Raw genomic sequence first — 17,831 nt, 5'->3', positions numbered from 1 at the left:
AACATATGCTGCATAAACCCTTCATGATGTTGGACACCTGTCAAGGCTCTCTTAACCCTTTTTGCTCTAAAGCAGAACAAACACAGCTTCTCCAGGCTGTCCACATTTGTAACCTTACTGTAGAACACAGCAGCCTTCAATTCAAGACAAACTTTGCTTCATCTGGCGCCAGTCCGTCCGACTTTGGGCAAACTGAAGAGACAAATGTGTAAAACTGTAGGAAAGGTTCTTGTTGCACCCCTGAATGACGTGATCGAGCAAATAGATATAGGGCAGTGTGAGTCAACTGCTATACAAGTAAAGTACTGACACCTTCTAAGGCAGCAGCTGATATCACTGAACCCAAAAGGGTAGCTGCAGCAGTACTAAATTTGTGACAATCTTACACAATGAATGAGGTAGACACAGCAGCATTCTACATGCAGCAAGATCCCATACACTGCACTAAATTAAGTGGCACCTAATTTTGTGTTTTGTTGCGGTAGCTAAGGGAGGAATGTTGGTCCATACATTAGCAGAATTTCCTCACTCTTCACGAGATAGCACCATTAAAATCTTACATCTACCTGAACTGCTGGAATAGGCAGCAGATACATGGCGTGACTGAAAGGCAGCGCCTCTGAGAATGCTGCACTTCCTCAGTATTGCACTGCATTGTTGACCTGGATTGTGGGCTCTGTTCCCAGAAAGGAGCTTGAATCCATAACCTTTTATCCCGGAGGTCAATGTTATAAAACAAGCTAACACTCACAGCCCCAGGCTTATCTGAAAAGAATAGTCAGGAGATACTGGGAAGAGATCCTCTGAACCATGGAAGTTTGTCCTAGTTTGAATCTGGAAAGGAGGAGACAAAAACCATTAGTCCGAACTTTGCTTTGCAGGACGCTGCTATTTAATGAGTACCGTTAAATCTGAAAGGATCTGAAGGGGCTGCTGTGACTGACAGCCTGAATTGCGACTTTGTCATTGCTGTGATTTGCCCACTCAAAGTCTTTTATATCCCAAGACTGATGGTGACAATGCTGAAGTCCAAAGCTTTTAAATAGCAACAGATGTTTTTTTCCATTTATAGTGAAGGCTGCATTGTCAGGCCTGGAATGTATGGAGAAATGATACTGTGACATGCCTGGGAGAGCTGATCAGAGATAAAAGGCCTCTGTTCCAGACATCGCGTGTCCATTCTCTGCTCAACCTCTGTTCCTTCCCCTTGCTGTCCTCTCATCTCTTTTTGACACTCAAACATGCCACCCAAGAAACCTGATCCCAAGAAGGAGGAAGCGAAGAAGGAGGCGATGAAACCTGTTGAGGCAGACATCCCCAAAGAGCCTGAGTTTGACCCCAAGAAAGTAACTGTGAGTACACATTCCCCCATCGACAAGATCAGTCTCTTTTAGTGTGAGATTTAAAGCGGAACGCCTGCCCAAAGAAAACGGTGCGTAAATGGAAAAATTCAGGCATGTTTAGGGAACAGAAATAATGAATGTTTCAGTTAGGGATCTTTACTTTGGGTGCTTGTTACGAAAGTTGCAGGGGTGGGGGGTAACTAGGCACCGAAACACTTGTAAATGAGGACAAAGACTTTTAATACGACAACAGGTCCAGAACTCAGTGAGAGATAGTTTGTAGACAGCAGAGTTTGGCAGTTTTTATAGCAAAGTGGTTTAGTTGCTGGATTAGCAGCCTAGAAGTTCAAAGTGCTGCGAATTTTGAAACTGAATTGAATGAATTTGGTAACTTGCATCATGTGACTGACAGGATGGTAAAAGCTGAACCAGATCAACTTTTCATCTTGTCCTTAAATAATTCTTAGGTTCCTATGCTGTGAGCTGGCACCAGAAAAATGAACATTAAAGCTATCAGAACGTGCTCTGTAAGGAAGCTGCCACTCCTACCCAATCTGGTGTACATACGTCTCCAGTCTGATTCTGTCTTGTTGACTCTTAATGCCCTCTGATGTGGCTGAACAATCCATTCATTTGCAACCCATTGCTGCTATTCAACAAGCAGGGACTCACAACTTCCCTGAGGAAACTAGGCCATTAATGGGATTTTGTGTCACTGCTCTCACATCTAAGGACAATTTTTTAAAGACTAAATTGACAGATGCAGGTTGAGGCAAGATCTGGGGAGCATTGGGGAATTGTGACAAAAACAGAAAATGCTGGAAAATCTCAGCAGGTCAGACAGCATCTGTGGTGAAGAATAGAGCCAACATTTCGGGGAATTGTGCCTGGACATAGAGAGGGGTAGATAAATTCTGAATAGCAGAAATAATGAGACACGGAAAGCATGGGCAGATTTTGCAGCATTGGAAATCTATGGTATTCTGTGATTATATTAATCTTCAATTTGAAGATAAGCTCAGCCTTGCACAGGATATGAGAAAGTTGAGTGATAAAGCAGTATTAATCTATTGCTATCCATTGTCCAGCTTGAGTTACCTTGGGATGTTTCTTTGCATGAAAGGTTTGATTGAAAATGCAACAGGTTTGAGGAGTGTTTGATAACACAATGTAGAAGGACCTTTAGTCTGTATCTAACCTGTGCTGATGGAACAGTGTAAAAGAAGCTTTATTCTGTATCTAATCTGTGCTGTAACTGACCTTAGAGTATTTGATGGGACAATGCATTCGGAGCTTTATTCTGTATCTAACCTATGCTGTAACTGACCTGAGGGTATTTGGTAGAACAGTGTAGAAGGAGCTTTATTCTGCATCTAACCTGTAACTGATCTGAGGTATTTGATGGAACAGTGTAGAAGGAGCTTTATTCTGCATCTAACCTGTGACTGATCTGAGGTGTTTGATGGAACAGTGTAGAAGGAGCTTTATTCTGTATCTAACCTGTAACGGATCTGAGGTGTTTGATGGAACAGTGTAGAAGGAGCTTTATTCTGTAGTCAACACTTGTAGTGCCTGCACTGGGAGTGTTCAATGCTGCTCTGAGTGCCTGAAGCAGACAAGTATATACACTTCTGCTTAAGAAGCAGAGAATCCAATTAAAATATACCTTGAATAAAATCTAGTTTTCATCTAATTTGGTTTATTTTCCATCTGATACAATCATCTTATTCGCAAGACCAACAGTTTTGAATTTTCTCCAGTGATACAGCACCTGGCATTTGGTTTTAACATAGGAAATGTGCCAAGCCACTTTCATAGGAGTGATAGCAGCTAAATTTGGCACTAAGCCACATAAGGAGATATTGGGACAGGTGACAAAGACCTGGCCAAAAGGCAGGAGGTTTTATGAAGGATGCTGAATAGAGGAAAAGTGACAGAGGATAAATTAGAATCAAGGAATCCCAAGAGTGCACAAGGAGGCCATTTGGCCCGTCCAATCTGCACTGACTCTTTGACAAGGCGTCTTACCTAGGCCCACCCCCCTCTCCCAATTTATCCCTGTTTGACAGTTGTCAAACTAATTGCAAATTCAGACACATAGCTGACAGAGAGCAATTATTTTGATGTCTTAATGAAAGTTCTGGTCCCTGTGATGAAAGATACTTGTGTTTTTTATCCAGCATCTTTGGTCATCCCAAGGCACTTTACAGCAAATTCATTAGTTTTCTAAGAACTAGTCACCACTACTTCATATTCAAATACATCATCCATTGTGTTGACAGCAAGTTCCCACAAAATGTGTATGAGACTTTGATGACTCTGTGTGTGAGGTCTTGACATCTTGCTTTAAGTTACATTTTACATTGCATCCCTCATCCTACTTTTACAGTTTAAATTAATAATCTGATAATCATGTTTTCTTGTATACCTCTCCATGGTGATCCCCTTAGGTTGAAAATAGAACAAAGGCATAGGCTATAGTGTCCTTCAAGCCAGTTCTGTCATTCATTGAGATTTTAGATAATCTGTGACCTGACTGCACATAATTGCATATGTCCCTATCCTTTAATATCTTAGAAAAACAAAAAATCGTCAGTATTGTGGAACATTGTTCTGAACTGCTATCATTTTTTGCATGAATAAGTGTTTCCTAATTTCATTTTTGAAGGATCATGGCTCTAATTTTTTGCCCAGGTCCCCTTCCCCTAGTTTTCTCAATAAGTGGGATATTTCTATCTGCCCTATTTGTTCTCCTTAATATCATGTAAACTTCAATTAAATCTCTCCTTAGCCTTCAAAACTCCAGGGAATACAGTTCTACTTTATTTAATCTCTCCTCCTAGCTTATCTATCAGAATCCTGTGCTGGGATTTTCCAGTCCAGCCCATTACAGGACCAGAAATTCCCAATTAAGGTCAATAGACCATTGGCTGGTGCCTCAAATTTTCCATCCTGCCCATGGTGGGAATTGTCGTGGAAAATCCCCACTAAGGTATCATTCTAATAAACCTATGCTGCACTCCTTCCAAGGCCATCCTAAAGTGTGGAACTTAGAATCACTCAAGGTGTGGTCTGATCAGGGTTTTGTTTGGCTGAAGCATGACTTCTACCTCTTGTGTTCTGTTCCTCATGGTAGAAAAGGTCAGCATTCTCCTAGCATTTTGATTCTTTTTTGTACCAGTTCATGACATTTTAATGATCCACATACCAGGACACACAAGCCTCTTCACACCTCCATTGTTCCTGGTTTTTCAGCATTTACAAAGTACACAGTTCTATCATTTATCAGTCCAAAATAGATGACCTTGCAATTGCCAATATTGAAGTCCATTTGCCACAGTTTTGCCATTCAATTCATCGATCAACATCTCTTCATCATTTTGTGCTTTCATCTATACCACTTAAAATACCATCTACCTTTGTGTCATTGGCAAGTCTGGATATATGGCTTACCACCATCATATAAGTGGTTAATTAGTAAAGTTGAGAACCTGACACAGATCCTAAAAGCCCAAATCTCTCTAGCCTTTCCTCATAATCCAGATCCCTGACACCGGGGGTGGGTGGGGAAGAAGGTCAGCATTGAGAATACTTGTTGCACTTATGCCTTTCAAATCTTAAGAAATAGGAGCAGAGATAAGTAATTCTGTCCTGTGGGCCTGTTCTATCATTCAATAAAATTATAGCCAATCTTCTACCTGAACTCCAACTTTCTGTCTTATCCCTATTTCCCTTGATTCCTTTTGTGTGCAAAAATCAATCTAAAGCTCCTTTGTTTCTTGTTGGATGCATTTCCTATCAACTTGGCCTTAACCGGCCTAAAGGAGGCATTTGAAGGAAAATGATTACAAGATAAATTGGAGAGAGGGGATGAAGACTCACAAAGGTCATCTGCATATCAAAGGTAAGAAGGGCTTTTCATGTAACAGCTGGAAGGAGCTGAAGAGAAGTCTGGGCATGACTGACCTGGATTTGCAGGCTACATATCTCTCTGCTCACTATTTACACTTGGATTAGGCTCTGTAGCTCTTTTCTATGCTTTGGTTTACAGCTTAGTAATAGCAATATAGGTTAGAGTCCCAGAGGTCATGAGTTCAAGCTCGGTGGTAGAGATTGGAACACATAACCCATTACAGTAGCAAGGGAATGTTGTACTGTCTGAGGGCATGCCTTCCAGGTGAGTTGTTAAATACAAGGCATTGTTTGTTCTTATGTGGCTTAGTATCACATTTTGTTTGATAACTTATCTGTGAGTCGCATTAATGTTTTACTACGTCAAAGGCAATAAATGCAACTTCCTTTTGTTACAAGTCAAGGACACAAATACCACCGTGCTATTGGATACCTGTTTCATTTTTTTAAGTTTGACTTCTTTTAGTAATTCTTATAAAGTTTCCACTTGACACAAGTATTTTTTCCTTTCCAGATTGAATTCACTGCCGACCAGCTTGAAGGTAAGGATGTAGGCATGACCTGCATGTCTAGATCTGGGGCTTATTATAGGAGAAGTGAATAAAGTATGGTGAATGCAGCACTGAAATCCCAGGATATACACATGATCAATGTTGAGCCAAAAGACCTTTATAGCTTCTCTCATGTTCTCAGGGCATCCCAAAGCAAAGAACAGGCAATAAATTACTTTTTGAAGTAAAGTCGGTGTTGTAATGCAGCAGATTATTTTCACAGAGCAAGCTGCCACAAGTAGCAATTTGCAAAATGACTAGATAAACAGTTTTGGTTGTGTTAGTTGGAGGATGAATCTTGGCTGAATACTGGTAGAACTAACCTGTTCTTTGACTGTGTTGGGATGACTTACATGCATCTAAAAGGGTAGATAGAATTAACTGCCTTGACAGTACAGAACCCCATTACTTTATTCGTTCTGGATTATGAGCTTAAGTTCAGAAATGGGGTTTGACCCACAATCTTTTCAGCCAGAGGTGAGGACTATCACTGAACTCACCCCACCCTATCCCCATTTGCTGGTCCCAGCTACATTAGCAGTTAGGTGACTACCTGTTGGCATCTGCCTGCAATAATTAGGAACATAAACTAGGATTCCACTCCTGATCATTATCCAATGACTATGTTTAGAAAGTAAGGGACAAGGAGACAAATGGGCTTGATGGTGACGCTCACCCACTGTTGAAAGGTCTGGGAGCACTCATCATCTAAAATCACAACAACAAGAGCAAAAACTTATATTTCTTTAGAACTTTTAATCTAATGCAAAGGGTTGGCCACTTGAGCAAGGCATTAAAACGTTGCAGAGTAGCAACTAGAGTCAGCAACTGACTGGGGAAAGTAGGGAACAAAAAAGGGAGTAATTCTTTTGCTATCAACATTTTTATTATTCCTCCCTCCAGTTCATTTTTCCTTTCTTCTTTCTTCTGGTACAAAAATGGTGGTGGGGAGGTGGGACAGCTAACAGATAAAAATGACCAAAACATCAAATCTACTTCAATCACCATCTCAGTCAGCTGAGCATCACGCTACGGAAAACCCAGGGACCTGAAACCCTTCCCTACCTAGCTGGGATGGCCATAGTCAGAGAAAAAAATGATGGTGGGTGGCTGGGGTGAAGAATGGGAATGCAACCACTGCACTGATGCCCAACATACAAATGGGCAGCAACATGCGAGCCTGTTTCAGAGAGAAGGTTGTTTAATTATTCAAATCGGTGTACTGTGCTGTTATAGGACAACATTTGCATTGTTCAGGGGCAATTCCAGACAGCCATTTCTTCACATCTCCACTGCTAACATGTGTAATTCAGGGAGTCCTCAGGTTATAGCAGGCACAGCTTAATCTAGCGCCACACTCTTACACAGACACTGACATCATCACAAACACTGATGCAATCTGCAGATCTAGACACACAGAGAAAAATGCATCAAATCACTGACTCATTTAGTCTGAGACTCACTGTATTTGGGTTCAATATAATCTCTTATTTTGGCTCGTCTTACTACATAGAATTGCATAGAGTATAAGTGTAGAAACAGGCCATTCAGTTTAACAAATCCATGCTGGCATTTATCCTCAACTAGATCCTACTCTGATCCTTCGAACACCATCAGCACAACTCTGTATTTCTTTCTCCTTCATTTGCTTATTTAGCTTCCCTAACTTCACCTATGTTAATTTCTTCAACTACCCTCCGTAGTGGTGAGTTCCACATCACTATCACTCTCTGGGTAAAGACGTTTCTTCTGATTTCCCAAAGTTATTTCTTGGCGATGATCTTACATTGATGCCTCTAGTTTTGCTCTTCCCACATCTGAAACACTTTCCTGTGTTTACTTTAGCAAAAAAACCTATTATTTTAAAGTAGGTCAGCCTTCTCTGTTCGAGAGCAAAGAGACTCAGGCTGTTCATCTTTTGCTGATAGGTGTAACCTTGCAGTTGTAGTATTCTATTCATAAATCTTATTTGTTCTCCCCCAGCGTTTCATATCAGATGACTCATTGCCTTGGGAGTAAGCAGATAACCAGAATCATTGCACAGAACGTCCACATCTCCACTTGACATGTCACATTTACCCAATTGTTCTTTTCTTTCAGATTTCAAGGAGGCATTCACTCTGTTCGACAGAACACCCACCTCAGAGATGAAGATCACTTATGCCCAGTGTGGTGATGTCATGCGTGCTTTAGGCCAGAACCCAACTAATGCAGAAGTTATGAAGGTCTTAGGAAGACCCAAACAAGAAGGTAAGTGTTTGAAAGAAAGCACACAGGTTGCAGAGAAAAGCAAAGTACAAGTGTTTGGTGAAAGAGCAATCTTTGTTCTTTTTTAGGTGAGCTGAGAGTGACTACCTTTTACATTAAATGTGGCATCAAGGGACATTTGTAAAATTGAAGTCACTGAGAATGGGGTTGGGCAACTCTCCATTTGAATGGAATCATATTCATGTTGCTGGAGGCTAATCACCTCAGCCCTAGGACTTTACCAAAGCCTAACCATCTTTAGCTGCTTCATCAATGACTTTTCCCTTAATCATAAGGCCAGGATTGGGAATGTTCACTGCTGATTGCACAGTGTTCAGTATGATACACAACTATTCAAAAATAATGATAGCTCATGTCCAAATGCAACAAGACCTGGACAACATTTAGACTTGGGTTGGTAAGTGGCAAGTAAATTCATGCCATACAAGTGCCAGGCAATGAACATGTCCAACAAGACATAATGAAATCCCTCCCCTTTACATTCAATGATGTTACTATAGCCAAATCCTCCACTATCAACATCCTGAGGTTCAACTTGACCAGAAACTTAACTGGACCATCCATATGAATACTGTGGCTATAAGAGCAGGTCAAAGACTGGGTTTCTTTCAACAAACCTGCCTCCACAAAACCTTACAACTGTCTATAAGACAAGCCAAGAATGTGATGGCATATTTTCCCATTTCCTGGATGAGTGCCATTCAAGTAACTCTCAAGCTCAATACCACCCAAGACAAAAGAGCCTGCTTGATAAGCATCTATTCCACAACTTTAACCCTTCATGCTATTACTGCAGCAGTATGTTCTATCTACAAAATGCACTACAGCAACTTATCAAAACCTCAACCCCTACTGACTAGAAAGATTAGGGCAGGAGGCATTTGGATCACCACCAAATACAGGATCCCCCCCAAATACAGGATCCCCCAAGCCTAACACAACCCTGATTTGGAAATATATCATTCTTTGTTCATTATTGCTGTGTTAAAATTCTAGTCATCCCTAGTTAAAAGTTATAGAAGAACCTTCACAATCCAGATTGCAGCCATGTAAGAAGGCATCTCACCAGCACCTTCTCAAGGGCAATTAAAGATGGGCAATAAATGCTGACTTTAATGACACACCCTATGAATTAATAAAAACGATGAACATACTAGATTTCCTACGTTGTGTGAGCTATTTTTAAAAATTCATCCTTGGGATGTGGATGTCACCGGTGGGGCCAAAGTTCATTGTCCAACCATAGTTGCCCTTGCAAAGGTGATGGTGGCTGCCTTCTTGAACTGCTGCTGTCCCTGTGCTGACGAAGGTCCTATAATGCTAATCTATAGTACTGTCCACCGAAAACATATCCACCACCCTCTCAAAATTGGAAGGATTTCCACTGCAAGGGATCCCTGAATGGTATTATACAGGCATCTATAAACATCCTCTGACCTTAAAGGATTAAATACCCCTGATACAGTCTAAGCATATAAAGATACCCTCCTACCTCAGTTAAATATTAATGTTTGAGTCTGAGCATGAGCATAAAGGCAGTCATTTAACACTGGACAATGTAGCAATTAGACAACTGGTTAGTTCAGTTATCCAGACTGGAAACATTAGCTCTGTTCTCTCTTTGCAGATGCTGTCAGACCAGCTAAGATTTTCCAGCATTTTCTGTTTTTGTTTGTGTCACTAACAGGGATATTTATGAGAGTCACCATGCATGTTGCACCGAGTTATATGCTGCCATTATATTTTTCTAAACAAAATAATTTCAATTTGCTATACTTTCAGAGATGAATACAAAGATGTTGGACTTAGATACCTTTCTGCCCATGCACCAACATGTCTGCAAAATTAAAGACCAGGGCACATTTGAGGACTTCGTTGAGGGTCTGAGAGTGTTCGATAAAGAAGGAAATGGCACAGTAATGGGAGCTGAACTTCGCCATGTCTTAGCCACACTGGGTCTGTATCTCAGGACTAACTGATTTCTGATAAAGGGTATGAAAATTATGAGTCCTGCGCCCTCATGGGATTAAAAGGAAGAAAGATAACCTTGATTATCGCTGATCTAGAGTTTGTCCAGATCATAAACCTTATTGTTCATTCTTTGGCAGTCATTACCTATCTATTCTCCATTAATATTTTCCTGAACTTTTCCTAATCAAGAGGTTCAAGAGAATGGTAAACATTATGCTGGGAACCAACCACATTGAACCAGTCCTTAGGTTTCGCAGGCTTCTTGCACTTGTTCTCTTTTGGAGTGTCCATCATTTACATTGCAGAGATAAGCTATAACCACAGGAATGCCCCCTCCTGTAGAGTTGTAGCTAATTGGAGGAATTGTTCACCACCAGATCTCCTGGAATTTGTATTAAAGGTCTCATTGACAGAGCTGGAAGATCTTGTTCATGGTCCCAAATGTCTTGATTGTTTGAGTTGGTGTTTCTGGTTGGTTAAGGTTGTAGTTACTGATTGGTTGAAGTGGTAGTTTCTGGTTTGTGTTGTTGTATCTGGTTGATTAAGTTGGTTTTCCTGATTAGTTGAGTTGGTGTTTTTGGTTGATTGAGTTTGTGCATTTGGTTGATTGAGTTAGTGTACCTGGTTGGTTGATTTAGTGTATCTGGTTGATGAGTTGGTGTTTATAAGATGATGAGAGGGATTGATAGAGTGGATGTGCAGAGACTATTTCCTTGGGTGGATGTAGCTGCTACTCGGGGGCATAACTATAAGGTTCATGATGGGAGATATAGGAGGGATGTCCGAGGTTCTCAGAGAGTGGTTGGGGTGAATAGACTGCCTGCTGTGATAGAGGAGTTGGACACTTTAGGAACTTTCAAGCAGTTATTGGATAGGCACATGGAGCACTCCAGAATAATAGGGAGGGGATAGCTTGATCTTGGGATTAGACATAGCTCGGCACAACATTGAGGGCCAAAGAGCCTGTACTGTGCTGTAATGTTCTATGTTTCTATGTTCCAGTTGATTGAGTTGGTATAACTGGTTAATTGAGTTGGTGTATCTGGTTTGTTGAGTTGGTGTATCTGGTTTGTTGAGTTGGTGTATCTGGTTTGTTGAGTTGGTGTATCTTGTTGATTGGGTTGGTGTATCTGGTTGATTGAGTTGGTGTATCTGGTTGGTTAATCTGGTGTTTCTGGTTAATTGAATTGGTGTATCTGGTTGATTGAGTGGGTGTTTCTGGTTTGTTGAGTTGGTATATTTGGTTGGTGAATTGATGTTGTTGGTTGGTTGATTTGGTGTATCTGGTTGGTGAATTGATGTTGCTGGTTGGTTGAGATGATGTATCTGAATTGGTTAAATTCAATATCCCATTTTTGCAGTTGCAGAACCTGGCTGATGGAGCTGAAGGCTTCTACTGGGTGAATTGTGAGTTATATTCATGGGCTTGCAGATTCAAGTCTAGAAGAGGTTGTTAACATGTAATAGCCTGAGAGAGAGAACATTTCAATGAAATGTGACACAGATAGGGCCATTTATATGCATTCTGAATAGATTGAAGGTTTATTGACTTAAGTGGAGGCTGTTTTTGATTACTTTATCATTACAGAGCTTCTTTAAAGTCTGCAATTTTTTTGTATTTCCAATTTGCTTTTCTTTCATCTTAAAGGTTTTTGCTGGATTTACACTTACCCCTTTCACAGTTATGGGCAATCCTCTTGTACTTCATTCAAGTGCCTATTCTCCACATATCAACAGAATTACAGATAACCAAAATATTTAACTTCATTGTCTCACTGAATACTCATTCCTACAGCTCCATCAAACAAGATCAATCCTGGCCAAGTAGGTCACTCCTCAACACCACAAGCAACCTACGTGATTATACTTTAACATTGTAAACCACCCCAGGTACTACAGGAGTCTGACCAGACAAAAATATACCAAGAAGCCAAAGGAGTCTATACAGGTAATGGGTTTGGTTAGAGGTAGAATAACCACCAGTTTGTATTATTTTAAAACCTTAGGAATAGAAAGCAACTAACTGATTACCAGGTACTCAGCAGTTAGCTTCTACCCCAGTAACTTCATTGTAGTGTGAAGGTAAGCCTACTTGTGACTAAAAATAAAAATAAATAAATAGTAGTCAAGCAAGAACCAATCCCTACAGGGTGAAAAAGAGATGGAGTGATAGACTGAGGGACTTGTAATACCTAGAGAGCTGAAGGTATAGTTGCTTATGTTTGGGTGAAGGAAGTGGGGATGAACAAGAAGCCAGAATCGGAGGAACAATCAATTCTCAGAGCTGATTGTAGAGCTAGTGGAGGTTACCGAAATGAGCAAGAGTGTCAGTGGAGAAAACTGATTACAAGGGTGCGAATTTTAATATGACAACATTCATGGTCAGGGAACTGATATAGGTCAGTGATCATAGGGATAATTTGTGAATGGGCTTATAATAAATTATTGCTGGAATATTGTCAGGACCCATAACCTTTGCAGTATCCAGTACCTTTAGTCATTTCTTGATATCACATGAAGTTAACTAGATTGGCTGAAAACTGGCATTTGTGATGCCAGGGACCTCAGCAGGAGGCTGACACTTCATCTGTAGGTTTGCCTGGTACTGCTCCCATCATATTCTTGAGTTTCTAGATCTGTTTGAAACCTATCCTACTTAGCATGGTGGTAGTGCCACACACGTGTGAAGATGGTCCTTTGTCTCCACAAGGATTGTGTGGTGGTCACTTCTGGCTTGACCAGTTTGGTCATTAATGGTGCTACTGAACCATTCTTGGTGTTGGACATTGAAGTTCCCCACCCAGAATACATTCTGCGCCCTTACCATCCTCAGTGCTTCCCCCCAAGTTGTGTTCAACAAGGAGGAGTACTGATTCATCAGCTGAGGTGGGGGAACTAGAGGAGTGGGAGCTGGTGGTACTTGGTAATCAGGAGGAAATTTCCTTGCCCATATTTGACCTGAGTCTGGTGGCGATGTTGAGGACCCCCAGGGCGACTCCCTCCTAACTGTATACCATGTGCCACCACAACTACTAGTTCTGTCCTGCTGGTGGGACAGGACATACCCAGGGATGGTGGTGTTGGTGTTTGGGACATTGTAAGGTATGATTCTGTGAATCATCTGACTAGTCTGTGAACCAGCTCTCCCTATTTTGGCACAAGCCCAAGATGTTAGCTTTTAACTGCTTAAAATCAGAAGGGAATATGAGAGGGTATTTCAGTGTGACTTAACATGGAGTGTGACTTTGAACAGAGTGCTGAGAGTTGGGTGAGTAAAGAGTTTGGAAGCGCTGATGCTGCTGTGCTTTTGCCTTTACTAACTTTTTCATCCTGTAGGCGTTGGTTCTTGCATGACCACTGGGGTAGAAGCTAACTGTTTGCTGAGTATCTGGTAAGCAGTTAAGGTGTATTCTATTCCTAAAGTTTAAGAAGAATACAAACTGATGGTAAGATTAATAAAATATGAATATAAAAAGAAAATAAAAAGGTGCATAATCTAATTAATTATTGATAAAAACACACTAAACATGGGATGACAGATTAGATGTCAAGGCTGCAGTATGTGGGAGATCCAGGGCAAACACGGCAGAGTAAGTGTTTGCATCTCAAGGAAAATCCATTCGGAATAATTGAGCTGAAGGCTGAGCCGTGGACATTGTAACATAACACCAGGTTAAAGTCCAACAGGTTTATTTGGCAGCACAAGCTTTTGGAGCACTGCCCCTTCATCAGGTGAGTGGGAATTATGTTCACAAACAGGGCATATACAGACACAAACTCAACTCATACATGTTTTAAATAAGGTTCATTAGCATTGGGACGCCCCTGGTAATGTATAAGGATGTGGAATGATACTAATGTTTTTCGCTTTTAATTCACAGGTTTTAAGTCGGTCCGCCTTGTTGTCCAACAAGGGGCATACACACGATGGGTCGTACTAGGGCTGCTCTTGGATGTTCGAGAGTAGCCTAGTGCTTCATGTCGTTAATGTGCGCTTAAACTGGACCAGATGATAGGCGACACAACGGCTCAGTGACTATCACTGTTTGCTGTGCAGACACATGGATTTGGGCCAGTGTCTGTGGGAGTTTGCGCATTCTCCCCGTGCTTGCGTGGGTTTTCTCCGGGTGCTCCGGTTTCCTCCCACACCCCAAAGATGTGCTATTAGGCTGATTGGAGGTAATAAATTGTCCCTAAATTAGCTTCCCTCAATGTGGAATGCCATAAGCATAGATAAGGGTCATGGGTGGAGGGGGGCTGGTAATGTTAAAATGGCGGCGCAGGCTCGTTGGGCCGAAGGGCCTGTTTCCTGGGCTGTTTTTGTTCTTTTGTTCTTTTGACATTGTGGGAGGTGAGGGAGGAAATTGTGGGTCCCCTAGCTGAGGTACTTGATTAATCGATAGCCACACGTGAGGTGCCTGAAGATTGGACTGTGGCAAATTTTGTGCCTTTGTTTAAACAGGGCTGCAGAGAACAGCCTGGGAACTACAGGCCATTCAGCCTCACAGCTGTGGTGGGTAAATTGTTGGACGGTATTTTGAAAGATAGGATCTATAGGCATTTAGAGACACAAGGACTGATTAGGGACAGTCAGCATGGCTTTGTGAGTGGAAAATCATGTCTCACAGATTTGATTGAGTTTTTTGAAGGGGTAACCAAGAAGGTAGACGAGGGCAGTGCAGTTGATGTTGTCTACATGGATTTTAGCAAGGCCTTTGGCAAAGTGCTGCATGATAGATTGTTACATAAGGTTAAATCTCACATGATCCAGGGTGAGATATCTAAATGGATACAAAATTGGCTTCTTGACCAGAGGGTGGTTGTAGAGAATTGTTTTTCAAACTGGAGGCCTGTGACCAGCAGTGTGCCTCTGGGATCAGTGCTGGGGCCCACTTTTATTTGTCATTTACATTAATGATTTGGATGAGAGTATAGGAGGCATGATTAGTAAGTTTGCAGATGACCCTAAGTTTGGTGATATAGTGGACAGTGAAGAAAGTTATCTCCAATTGCCACGGGATCTTGATCAAATGGGCCAGTGGGCTGACGAATGGCAGTTGGAGTTTAATTTAAACAAATGGGAGGTGATGCACCTTGGTAGATTGAACCAGGGCAGGACTTACTCAGTTAATGGTAGGGCGTTGGGGAGAGTTACAGAACAAAGAAATCTAGAGATACATGTCCATAGCTCCTTGAAAGTGGAGTGACAAGTGGACAGAGTGGTGAAGAAGGCATTCGGCATGCTTGGTTTCATTGGTCAGAACATTGAATACAGGAGTTGTAATGTCTTATTGAAGTTGTATAAGACATTGATAAGACCACACTTGGAATACTGTGTGCAATTCTGGTCACCCTATTATAGGAAGGAACTTCTTAAATTAGAAAAAGTGCAGAAAGGATTTACTAGGATGCTACCAGGACTTGATGGATTGAGTTATAAAGAGAGGTTGGATAGACTGGGATTTTTTATTCTGGAGCGTAGGAGGCTGAGGGTTGATCTTATAGAGATCTATGAAATAATGAGGGGCATAGATCAGATAGATAGTCATTATCTTTTCCCAAAGTAGGGGAGTCTAAAACTAGAGGACGTAGATTTAAGATGAGAGGGGGGAGATACAAAGTGAGCAAAGGGGCAATTTTTTCTCACAGAGGGTGGCGAGTGGCTGGAACAAGCTGCCAGAGGTAGTAGTAGAAGCGGGTACAATTTTGTCTTTTAAAAAGCATTTAGATAGTTACATGGGTATGATAGGTATAGAGGGATATTGGCCAAATGCAGGCAATTGGGATTAGCTTAGGGGTTTAAAAACAAGGGCGACATGGACAAGTTGGGCCGAAGGGCCTGTTTCCATGCTGTAAACCTCTATGACTCTATGACTAAGTAGGCTGACAACACAGAGGCAGTAGAGGGGTTGGTAGTGGTGAGGTAGAATTAGGTACAGTAGCACTGTCGATCCCTTCACATTATGGAGGTCTGATCTTTCGCTACACTCTTCAGGTCACAGCCAGTTTGATCAGTGGTGGTGTTACCACGTCCTTCTTGGTAATGGACATTGAAATGCTGATGTTTCTTTCAGTTTATTTATTGTCACAAATAGGCTTACGTTAACACTGCATTGAAGTTACTGTGAAAATCCCCTATCGCCATACTCTGGCACCTGTTTGGGTACACTAGGTGAGAATTCAGTATGGCCAATGCATCTAACCAGCACATCTTTCAGACTGTGGGAGGAAACCAGAGCACTTGGAGGATGCCCCTGCAGACACGGTGAAATATGTAAACTCTGCACAGATAGTGACCTAAACTGGGAATCGAACCCGGGTCCCTGGCACTGTGAGGCAGCAGTGCTAACCACTGTGCTACCATGACACCCCAAATGATGATAGTCATCAATAGAAATTATGATATTCATTGTTCAAATATTAATTAGTTGTGTCATAGAATGATACAAACAGAAAAGCAGGGTATCTGGCCCATTGCACCTGTGCTTGCTCTTTGAGAGAGATATTCAATTAGTCCTACTCTTCCTCTTTCTCTGTAGCCCTATATAAATGTTGTCCCTTATATTTATTCCATTTCCTTTAGAAAGTTACAGTTGAATCTGCTTTCAGTTAGTGAGGGGTTGGGAGGCAGGCCCTCTACAGCAAAGTCTGCTACCAGTTACTTACCTCCAGGTGTCTAAACTATCCCCCGCTTTTGGCCTCAATTAGGTTCTGAATGAGCCTGATCAGCTATCTATTGCACGGGGGTATCCCTGCCAGCCCCAACTCAGCCTGTGCAAAAATTGCCTAGAAGTGGGTTGGAGCCAAGGAACTGATGTGCCTGTGCACGGGGCAAATTTATAATGCCAAATTGAGCCCCAACACAGCCTGAAAACCTGGCTCCTAGTCTCTGCCTCAGTAATGATTGATGGTTAAAATAGATTTTCCATGAATTAGGATGGGTTCAAAGGTCTTATTCATTGTTTACAACCAGGGAGAGGGCTTTAGACATGAGCCATGAGCCAGACCTTTAACTCCGAGTGAGGATTGTGTGGGTAGTGAGCTGAGGCATACCATCCATACTGTCCACTTAGTTCCTGACCATCACCTGCATGGACACCATCAGTCTCCTACCACAGTCCAGGGCAGCATCTAGGATCTAGATCCGCTTGCCAGCAGGCTGACCTGGTGGAAAAACCACAACATTTTACTCCAAGCAGGCATCAGTCTAAAGTTGCGGCAGAGCTTAGAGATATTATCCTCAGACTCTAATGTGCATAGTTAGAGAAGCACTCACTCTTTCTATCAGGTGCCCCACTCACCTGTTCAATAGAACACTGAAAAATGCAACCCACTGGAAGGCAAGCAGATGCAGAAAGGTATACACTGCCGCCATTTTAACTGTCATCCATTTTAACTGGGTTAAAGCCATCCTTACAAAAGCACCCTTCTGTGGCCTGAGTGTTTCTAAAAATAAGGCAGGAGTAAAAAGTAAATTTAGAACAGATACAAAAAGAATTTCTTCATGCAGAGGCTGACAAATGTCTGGAATAACATGCCAAGTAAGGAAAAAGAAGGAGACTTTAACATTCTCAAAGGACTTTAGAATGCTGGTTTGAAATGGATTTTAACGGAACTATTGGCTTTTTCTTGTCCCTGGTCTTTCACATGAAAAGCAACCAGGGGAAAAAAGAACATCAGAGCAGTTAGTACAGCGGCAGATTCAGTCTCTGTCACAGTGAGAGATTAATCTGGGTTGGGCACTATTTCAGGCATTGAAGGGTAGGCCTATTGCTGGTTACTCTGA

The 17,831-nt window shown here is 41.7% G+C and overlaps 1 protein-coding gene across 1 annotated transcript in view; it reads left to right on the top strand.

The window, feature by feature from the left end:
- The first annotated feature begins 1,161 nt into the window (after positions 1 to 1,161).
- Positions 1,162 to 17,831, top strand: part of LOC145346769 (myosin light chain, embryonic-like) — a 29,562-nt gene continuing 12,892 nt past the window's right edge. Inside the window, exons 1-4 of the mRNA XM_080194481.1 lie at positions 1,162 to 1,352; positions 5,770 to 5,797; positions 7,907 to 8,056; positions 9,857 to 10,030. Coding sequence (XP_080050607.1) covers positions 1,242 to 1,352; positions 5,770 to 5,797; positions 7,907 to 8,056; positions 9,857 to 10,030 — 463 coding nt within the window. The 5' untranslated portion in view covers positions 1,162 to 1,241. The remainder of the gene's footprint in view (positions 1,353 to 5,769; positions 5,798 to 7,906; positions 8,057 to 9,856; positions 10,031 to 17,831) is intronic.

Source organism: Carcharhinus amblyrhynchos, chromosome 8 (genome assembly GCF_965287045.1).
Source record: "Carcharhinus amblyrhynchos chromosome 8, sCarAmb.v2.hapA, whole genome shotgun sequence".
NCBI lineage: Eukaryota > Metazoa > Chordata > Chondrichthyes > Carcharhiniformes > Carcharhinidae > Carcharhinus > Carcharhinus amblyrhynchos.
Note: the sequence above shows the minus strand (reverse complement) of the source record. Positions and strands in the feature narration are given on the sequence as shown.